Source organism: Orycteropus afer, unplaced genomic scaffold (genome assembly GCF_000298275.1).
Source record: "Orycteropus afer afer isolate SDZICR_OR568_19922 unplaced genomic scaffold, OryAfe1.0 scaffold00258, whole genome shotgun sequence".
NCBI classification, from domain to species: domain Eukaryota; kingdom Metazoa; phylum Chordata; class Mammalia; order Tubulidentata; family Orycteropodidae; genus Orycteropus; species Orycteropus afer.
In genome coordinates this window covers 2,390,938-2,400,045 of record NW_006921845.1, presented here as the reverse complement: position 1 = coordinate 2,400,045, position 9,108 = coordinate 2,390,938, and the positions used below count along the sequence as shown (strand labels likewise).

Sequence of the window (9,108 nt, the reverse complement as noted above, 5' to 3'; positions counted from 1 at the left end):
GTTTTGAGTTGTGGTGTTGGTGAATACTGAAAGTACTATGGACTACCAGAAGAATGAGCAAATCCGTCCTGTAAGAAGTGCTGCTGGAATGCTCCTTGGAAGCAAGAATGGCCAGACTTCATCTGACCTATTTTGGTCATGTTGTCAGAAGGGACCATTCCCTGGAGAAAGATACTATGCTTAGTAAAGTGGAGGGTCAGTGAAAAAGGGGAAGGCCCTCAATGAGATGTACTGACACAGTGGCTGCAATGATGGGCTCAGGGACAGCAAGAACTGTGAGGACTAGGCAGTGCTTCGTTCTGTTGTAAACAGGGTCTCCGAGTCTGAGCTGACTTGATAGCACCTGACAACAACATATAAAAATACAAGAGCAAGCAAATGTATAGAGACTAGTTTATTAGTGGTTACCAGGAGCTGGAGGAATTGGGAAAAAGGGGGTTAACTGCTTATGGAATATAGAGTTTTGGCTTACAGTGATTCTAAGTGCTATCAGTAACTTGTACAGCTATAAAAAGTTGGATTGGCAAAACTTGTGTAACATATTTACCTCCTGGTTCATAGACTAGTTCCTGGAGTCATAAAAGCTTGTTAAGTGGCCATCCAAGGCACAATTGAACTGTTTGCCTGGAGCAGTAGAGAAGAAGTCAGCAATAGGAGGAAAGGGAATGTGTGGCTAATTGTCTCCATGAAAAATCGCCTCCTCTGCCATGAGATCAGAACCAAATAGTGACCCGCTACCATTAAGGAGCTCTGGGGGTGTAGTGGATAAGACACTTGACTGCTAATAGGAAGGTCAGCAGTTCAAAACCCACTAGCTGCTCCATGGAAGGAAGACTGGGTGATCTACTTCCTTAAAGATTTACAGCCTCAGAAATTCAATGGAGGTCACTATGAGTTGGAAATGACTCAACGGCAGTGAGTATTATTGAGTATTTTGATCAAAGATTCTATAGAAGACTCCTGATCAACAGGGGGGTAAAATGCTAACCAGAATTGAAAATTCCTAAGGAATTAAGCATTTCTCAAGCCATGGAGGCTGGATGACCCCTGAAACTATTGCCCTGAGATAGTCCTTAAACCTTAAACCAAAAATGTCCCTTGAAGTCTTCTTAAAATCAAATATTTGTTTAGTTTAACTAGTAAAGAATATCTGCTTTATTATGCTTTTGATCTATGTATATGGGATCAAACTGTCACATCAACTCACTGCCTTTCGATTCTGACTTACAGTGACCCCCACTGGGTTTCCAAAGTGGTAAATTTTTAAGGAAGCTGCCCATCTTCCTTCTGTGGAGTGGCTGGTAGTTTGAACTTCCAACTTTCTGGTTTGCAGATAAATGCCTTAGGCACTACACTACCAGAGCTCCTTAAATTGACAAGAGTAACTCAAAGTATTAGATAAGAATTTCAAGGGGAAGTGAATTTGTCAATGTGGAAAGAATAACTCAGAAAAGGAAGATGAGAATGGTTGCACCATTTGAAGAACATTACAGATGTCACTGAATTGTACATGTACAAAACTGTCGGATTGGTGTACATTTTGCTGAGTAGATTATTAAAAGAAAAAATCCTAGGAAATACTATCTACTCTGTAACACATGGGATCATCATGAGTTGGAACTGACTTGATGGTAATGTAAAGCTCTGGCTATATAATCCTGCTTAGTACCATCAGACTTGTACTTAAACCACTTAAGGCACTTGCTCAGCTAGGAATGCTTTACATGAACATGAATGTGATTTGAGGCATACTTCTCCTTCCTCAGTATTTCCTGTGCCTCACATTACAGTCTGTGAAACAAACAAAAAGCAAATTTTAACAAAAACATTCCAGCAGCTTCCCCCAGCTACTCTCCTAAAAACCAAAGCAAACTCACTGCCATCCAGTCAGTTCAATTCAGTGATTCCTCCTCGGTTTCGCAGACAGTATCTCTATGGCAGTAGATTGCCCATTCTTTCTTCCAAGAAGTGACTGGGGGGTTTGAATAGCTAGCCTTCTGGTTAGCAGTCAAATAGCCTTAGGCACTACACCACCAGAGCTACTAGCTAGCTACCCTAGTCCAAAAAATTCACTGCCTTGAGTTCAGTCTGACTCATAACAAACCCCTCCTTGGGTTTCCCAGGGGGTATCTCCATGCAAGTAGATTGTGCCCAGTCTTCCTTTCCAGGAGTGGCTGATGGGTTCACCACCTTCATATATAAATAGCTACTGCCATCTAGTGGAGAATGATACTCTTACAGCAGCCACAGACAAAAACAGTCTAGAATCCAAAGGCCCTTTTTCCTCAAAGTACAGGGCCTGGAACATTATCAGGTACTCAGCAAATACTATCTGAACAAAGGTTTGCAGCTATTGTCATTTTGTTTTTATTACATTTTTAGTAATACTGTTGGGAATTCCAATGCAGTACCTTTACAAACAAAAATTACTCCCTTGGTAGTTTAAAAATGTTAATTATTGACTTAAACCTTGTGAGGTATAGTAATAAACACACTTAACACAATCATGTCATTACCAAGTAAGTTCAGCAGAAAGCAGCATTTAATTCCTGGACATTGGGATTGAAGAACAGTGAAGTTTTCCCAATTGGGTGGCACCTTTTCAAAATTTGAGAATCTACCACACCTAGGCCACACATCCTGACATCATGTAAACCTCCACACAAAATTGTTTTTGCCCCCCTCCCCACTTGCACTGAGATTTATGAAGGCATAACGAAACCATATAGTGATCCTTCCTTTTAAGACTGTTGGGAGAACCAAATGAAGCGAACTGAAAGACATTTGTCAACTCTAACTGCATGCAACATGGTAGATCATGTCCCTACCATCACCTTCTCTGCCTCTATTAAGTTTTCTCTAATAAACACGTTTATACTTCTTCCCAGGATCGTTTCCACAATAATTTTAATGCTATGTTGTACTTTCTAATGTTATTTTTCAAAGACCTCTGGTGGCACAAAGATTAAGCACTCTGCTGACAAAATTGTCGAGCAGTTTGAAACCACCCGCTAAGATGCAGCAGTCTGCTTTCATGAACATTACAGCCTTTGAAAGCCAACGCGACAGTTCTATTTATACTGGTTGCCCTGAGTTGTAATCAACTTAATGTTAAGTTACTTTTTTGGGTGAGTGGGTTTTCCTCTATCAGAAATTAGCCTGTAACAGGAACTAATTATAAAGCAAAACACAAGTTATGAGTCACATAGATCCCCAACTCTTCAGATTAAACTTCTATTTGGTCAAGCCTGGGAATGTGAATACTTAAAAGTACCAAGACAACTAAGGTGGGCCCAAATGGCACATAATGTGTTGTCAATCAAAGGTAGATTTAAAAAAAAATTCATTAAAAATTTCAGATCCCCCATGATTTTACTATGAATTTACTACACTGTAGCAACACAGGTTTTGAATCCAGTCTATCAGAATGTGAATGCCTACGTCCTCTCACCAACTGTTAAGTCTCAGTCACATGGCATTCTCCAGTTTAGAAAAACTACACCAAAACTACACCAAAACTACTACAGAAAAACTACACCAAAAGCCATTCAATGGATTCTAATGGTTTCCAAAGCTATAAATCTTTATTTAACAAACCTGCCTCATCTTTCCCTGTGGAGCAGCTGGTTAGTAGGTAGTGCAGTGCCTAAGACACTTGACTGGTAACCAGAAGGCTGGGAGTTTAAACCCCCCAGCCACCCCTCAGAAGGAAGGTTGGGCATTCTACTTCCACAGTGATACTGCCTCAGAAACCCAAGAAAGGGTAGTAGCTATGAGTCAGGTCTGACTTGATGGCACATAACATACCTAACCTGTTAACTCCTTCCAGTTCAGAAAACCTGTAATTGTCACCAGAAAACGTGATAAATCCTTACAAAAACATACCCAGTCCAGAATGTTCTCCAATTATAGCTCAAAAGGCAACATGCATTACTTAGAAAAGCTGAAATTGCTATTAGTTTTGATCAAAGTACACAAGGCCCCACCTCTAAATAGAAGCCCAAACATTACCCCCAAGGGGAGTAGTTTTTTCATATAGCCTCTTGGTTTTCATTATTGAACTCAAAACAGGCTGTTAATACTGCCAATACCAGGTTGCTGTACTGTGGGCTTGTGATGCAGGACGTTTTTACTGCTCACTGACCACCAGGTGGCAGGTTAGTACCACCAACACCAACAAATTTACACACCTTAGTCACAGGACCACAGGCCTGTAAAGGTCCAATGCTTAAGGTATGTAATTTAGGACAAACCCCTTTGCTCCACAGTATGACCCTGAACCTCATTTCCTTGTTCATGGTAATTTTGCTTAAAGGCAGTTCAGGAACTGTACCCACTAAAAATGTTTACTTCTGAGTTTTAGCCAACCATGTCAAGTGTGCAGTACCTTTCCTAAAGTGCTTCAATCTCTTGTGCAATGACTGCTCACTTCATAGAAACTGCTTCATATTAGGTAGGGCTTTGGAATGGACTTGTACCATTCAAACCAAACCACCTTCATTTCCTTCCACTTAAACCACAAACTACTTTTCCTCTGACCAATGAAGCCCTCTACTAGTACTTAATCTGCCAGTGATCTAGGTTGATCTGGCTTTAAAACCAAATCAAATTTACTTGATTTTGATTTAAAGCAACCCCTCCTTGTTCAGTCTTCTAAGAGCAGCTTGTGAGTTTAAACTGCCAGTTTTCTGGTAGTAGTCAAATGCCTTTAGGCATTGTATCACCCTCTCCATTTGTGATTAGGCTAGATGGCTCCAACTTAACCTAATGCCTTCCTATTGTTTGCCTTGGTATTGAAACCTTTCTTAGCTATTACCTGATAACCCACCAAAATTCTAGCTTTATGTAAATTAGCAACTGAATAAATTACCAATTAAGGCTAAGGCAAGTATGAAATTGGGCCACAGGTACAAAATATTGCCTGTTGACTCTTTTAAACATGGAATGAGACAACTTGTATAGTGCCAATTTTAAATACAGCTTTATTTAAGACATTGCATTTTCCACTTACAATACAGTACTAGTAAAGTGCAATGTTACGTCCTTCCCCTATGCATATTCCATATTCAAGTATTGAGAATGCCCAGAAATTTAGTATAGCAGTATAACTTTTAAAACTGCCACTGAATGTGCTACAAATTTGGGTCCTTCAATTTACTGTGGAACAATGCTAAGGTTATCTATGCTGAGTGACCGACTTAATCAACCTCTTCAATAGTGGGTCCAGAGGAGGCACCACCAGATGGAGGAGCTCCACCACCAGGGAAGCCCCCAGGCATTCCTCCAGGCATGCCTCCAGCACTCTGGTACAGCTTGGTGATGATGGGGTTGCAGACTTTCTCCAATTCTTTCTGCTGATGTTCAAATTCTTCCTTCTCTGCGGTCTGAGGGGGGAAAATATTGTCAATGGTTTCTTAAAATTTAAAATTGCTGTTGACATTTGTAAGTGGGACTTATCAGCAATTTAGGATTAAAAGTGATAGGAATACACATTAAAAGATCCAGATTCTGGGTCACTCAGACATCCAAGGAAGGATGCCAACACAAGTCAAATTCTGGTGGAAACTGCGAATGTTTGGACCATTCATCATCATTGTGACCTTTATAAAGCTCAGGCCAAGTTATGCGTGACCCCAACATCATCTTATTTACCATGAAAATATCCTTAAAGTTACAAACCTGATTCTTATCAAGCCAGTTGATAATTTCATTACACTTATCAAGAATCTTCTGTTTGTCATCATCATTGATCTTGCCTTGAAGTTTTTCATCTTCAACTGTTGCTTTCATGTTAAAAGCATAGGATTCAAGCGAATTTTTAGATGACACCTTATCCCTCTGTTTCTCATCTTCAGCTTTGTACTTCTCAGCTTCCTGGACCATCCGCTCAATGTCTTCTTTACTCAAGCGGCCTATTAAATGAATAAATCTCCTTCAAACAAATGCCTTAAAATCTCACATTAAGTACAGTCACACTACTTAATACCTTGGCTAACCTATTCTCAGAAAATGCAAATATTGCTGAACTGCCTTTTACCAGAATATTTTATTTTTAAGACCACCTGAGAATACATACTTTTTACTATGTCTAGACTTACCCTTGTCATTAGTGATGGTGATCTTGTTCTCTTTTCCAGTACTCTTATCCACAGCAGAAACATTAAGGATCCCATTGGCATCAATATCAAAAGTGACTTCAATCTGGGGGACACCACGTGGTGCAGGAGGTATGCCAGTGAGTTCAAATTTGCCAAGCAAGTTGTTATCCTTGGTCATGGCACGTTCACCTTCATAAACCTTTAATATATAAAAGCAAATTACTACGATAAAGGTACATATTTCTGCTACTTGTTTTATAAGCTTAATTAGGGAATATTGGTCGCTCAGACATCCAAGGAAGGAATTTGCCAGCATTAGTCTTCAGACTTCTGGTGGAAACTACGAATGGTTATGGACTCCATCATCACAGCGGCCAAGTGTTCCCAGTAACCTCTAAACAAAAGGCAACCAGGACCACACAGTAACTTACCTGAATGAGTACACCAGGCTGGTTGTCAGAGTAGGTTGTGAAGGTCTGCGTCTGCTTTGTAGGAATAGTAGTATTGCGCTTAATAAGTACAGTCATGACTCCACCAGCAGTTTCAATACCAAGGGAAAGAGGAGTGACATCCAAGAGCAGCAAATCTTGTACATTTTCAGATTTGTCTCCAGATAAGATAGCTGCCTGGACAGCTTGGAAGGAAAAAAAAAACCCAATGTAAAATTAAAACTCCTTCAAGTTCCATTTTACTATCAATCTTAGCGCTCAGACATCCAAGGAAGTTGGGCCATCATTAGACATGCTTTTGGTGGAAACTACGAATGTTTAGTAATCAGGCATCACAGCAAATCCATTATCTTGAACTGGGTCTCTAAAGGAACTAGTTAAAATTACTTAACTAAAACAGTTACCTGCACCATAAGCAACAGCTTCATCGGGATTGATGCTCTTGTTCAATTCTTTTCCATTGAAGAAATCTTGAAGAAGTTTCTGAATCTTGGGTATACGGGTAGAACCACCCACCAGGACAATGTCGTGGATCTGAGACTTGTCTAGCTTTGCATCCCTGAGGGCTTTCTCCACAGGGTCCAGCGTGCCACGGAACAAGTCAGCATTCAATTCTTCAAATCGGGCACGGGTAATAGAGGTATAGAAGTCGATTCCTTCATACAAAGAATCAATCTCAATACTGGCCTGGGTGCTAGAAGAGAGTGTGCGCTTTGCACGTTCACAAGCAGTGCGGAGGCGACGGACAGCCCTCTTATTCTCACTGATGTCCTTCTTATGTTTGCGTTTGAACTCAGCAATAAAATGGTTGACCATCCTATTGTCAAAGTCTTCTCCACCTAAGTGGGTGTCCCCAGCTGTAGATTTGACTTCAAAGATTCCATCTTCAATAGTGAGGATTGACACATCAAAAGTGCCACCTCCTAAGTCAAAGATGAGGACATTTCTTTCAGCACCAACCTGCCATGAAATTAGTAACTTGTTAATAAAGCATTTAAGTTCCTAATGGCTTAAATTCATCTTAAACTCAAATCTGTATTCCAGATACTACATACCTTCTTGTCTAATCCATAAGCAATAGCAGCAGCAGTTGGCTCATTGATGATTCTGAGTACATTAAGGCCAGCAATAGTGCCAGCATCTTTGGTAGCCTGACGCTGAGAATCATTAAAGTAGGCTGGCACGGTAACAACAGCATTGGTAACAGTCTAATAATACAAGAAAAGCAGATTGAAACCAAACTTGTTTTCAGCTTTATTTTTAAAAGCTGCCACACCAGACATTCCTTTATCTAGTTACTAGTTAGTCAAGTCTCTAACTGGATATGATCAATGATACGACATGACATACAAGTCTACTGAAAGTGAAATGCTCACCAACTACTACTTAAAGCCCTGAAATATGCATTACCAGGAAACTTCAGGGTTTTGCAAACTCACCTTCCCAAGGTAGGCTTCTGCAATTTCCTTCATCTTTGTCAGAACCATGGATGACACCTCCTCTGGATAGAAACTTTTGGTTTCTCCCTTGTATTCTACCTGGACCTTGGGCCTGCCTGCATCATTCACTACCATGAAGGGCCAGTGCTTCATATCAGACTGGACAACGGCATCATCAAATCTCCGTCCAATGAGTCGTTTGGCATCTGGCAAAATTATTAAATCCAGCTACTTTAATCTGTTTTGTATTTCATAATGCCTATCTTTCAGAGAAATACAAAAAAACTCCAAGCGCATGACTCAGAACCCAAATCCATCCACTCATACTTGCCAACAATTCAGAAAACATTTTCCACATATTCCGAGACCTAAACCGAGCTTCAGCAATTATACACTTTATTGAATTCTCACTGTCTGAATTATGGCTTTTCAAATCCTTAGCTTCTTCAGGACAAAAAGCTTCAAACTTCTAATTAACTGCTTCCTCCCCAACCAAAATGAATTCATTTGCTTCAAACCGTTTATAAACAACTCACCAAAAACCGTGTTAGTGGGATTCATTGCAACTTGATTCTTTGCGGCATCACCAATCAATCGTTCGGTATCAGTAAAAGCGACATAGCTTGGGGTGGTTCGGTTGCCCTGATCATTGGCAATTATCTCCACTTTACCGTGCTGAAACACACCCACACAGGAGTAGGTGGTGCCAAGATCAATGCCAACTGCTGGTCCCTTAGACATGTTTGCTGCGGAAAAAAATACCCGTGATTTATACAACAAATCTAGCATGCACTTTCATAAACGCGAATTCCCTAAGGTATGATTCATGGTTAACCCTCCCCCCTCCAAATTTTGCTAGTCTAGGAAGCCACGTGGGGTCAGACAACTAATGCCGCAGTTGAAGTTGCCGTGCCAACGGCCGCACAAGAACACTCTCGAGGCTGAAGAAACCATCTGCTGAAGGTTTGTAATGTCGCTAAGCACGTGGTCTCAGCTCAGAAGAGTCCTAACCCCTCCCCCACTGCCTTTACCTTCGGAAAGCCACCGGGGCCTGTTTTCACTACCCTACCCGCTATCCCCTTCTGAGTGGAAGCTGAAAACTTAGTAACTTAAATGGAGCCG

At 40.7% G+C, this 9,108-nt stretch overlaps 1 protein-coding gene and 2 non-coding genes across 3 annotated transcripts; all 3 read right to left on the bottom strand.

Moving 5' to 3' along the window:
• Positions 1-5,198: 5,198 nt before the first annotated feature.
• HSPA8 (heat shock protein family A (Hsp70) member 8) lies at positions 5,199-8,727 on the bottom strand. Its single transcript, XM_007949944.2, has 8 exons — positions 8,523-8,727; positions 7,987-8,192; positions 7,603-7,755; positions 6,952-7,507; positions 6,530-6,732; positions 6,099-6,297; positions 5,680-5,912; positions 5,199-5,384 (listed from the first exon to the last, which is right to left on the bottom strand). Exons 1-8 carry the CDS (start codon positions 8,725-8,727, stop codon positions 5,199-5,201), a joined length of 1,941 nt encoding a protein of 646 aa, XP_007948135.1.
• On the bottom strand, positions 5,514-5,599 carry LOC122150901. The gene has a single exon (XR_006163896.1). It is a non-coding gene; the product is annotated as a small nucleolar RNA SNORD14 (small nucleolar RNA).
• On the bottom strand, positions 6,380-6,472 carry LOC122150902. Its single transcript, XR_006163898.1, has one exon. It is a non-coding gene; the product is annotated as a small nucleolar RNA SNORD14 (small nucleolar RNA).
• Positions 8,728-9,108: the final 381 nt, after the last annotated feature.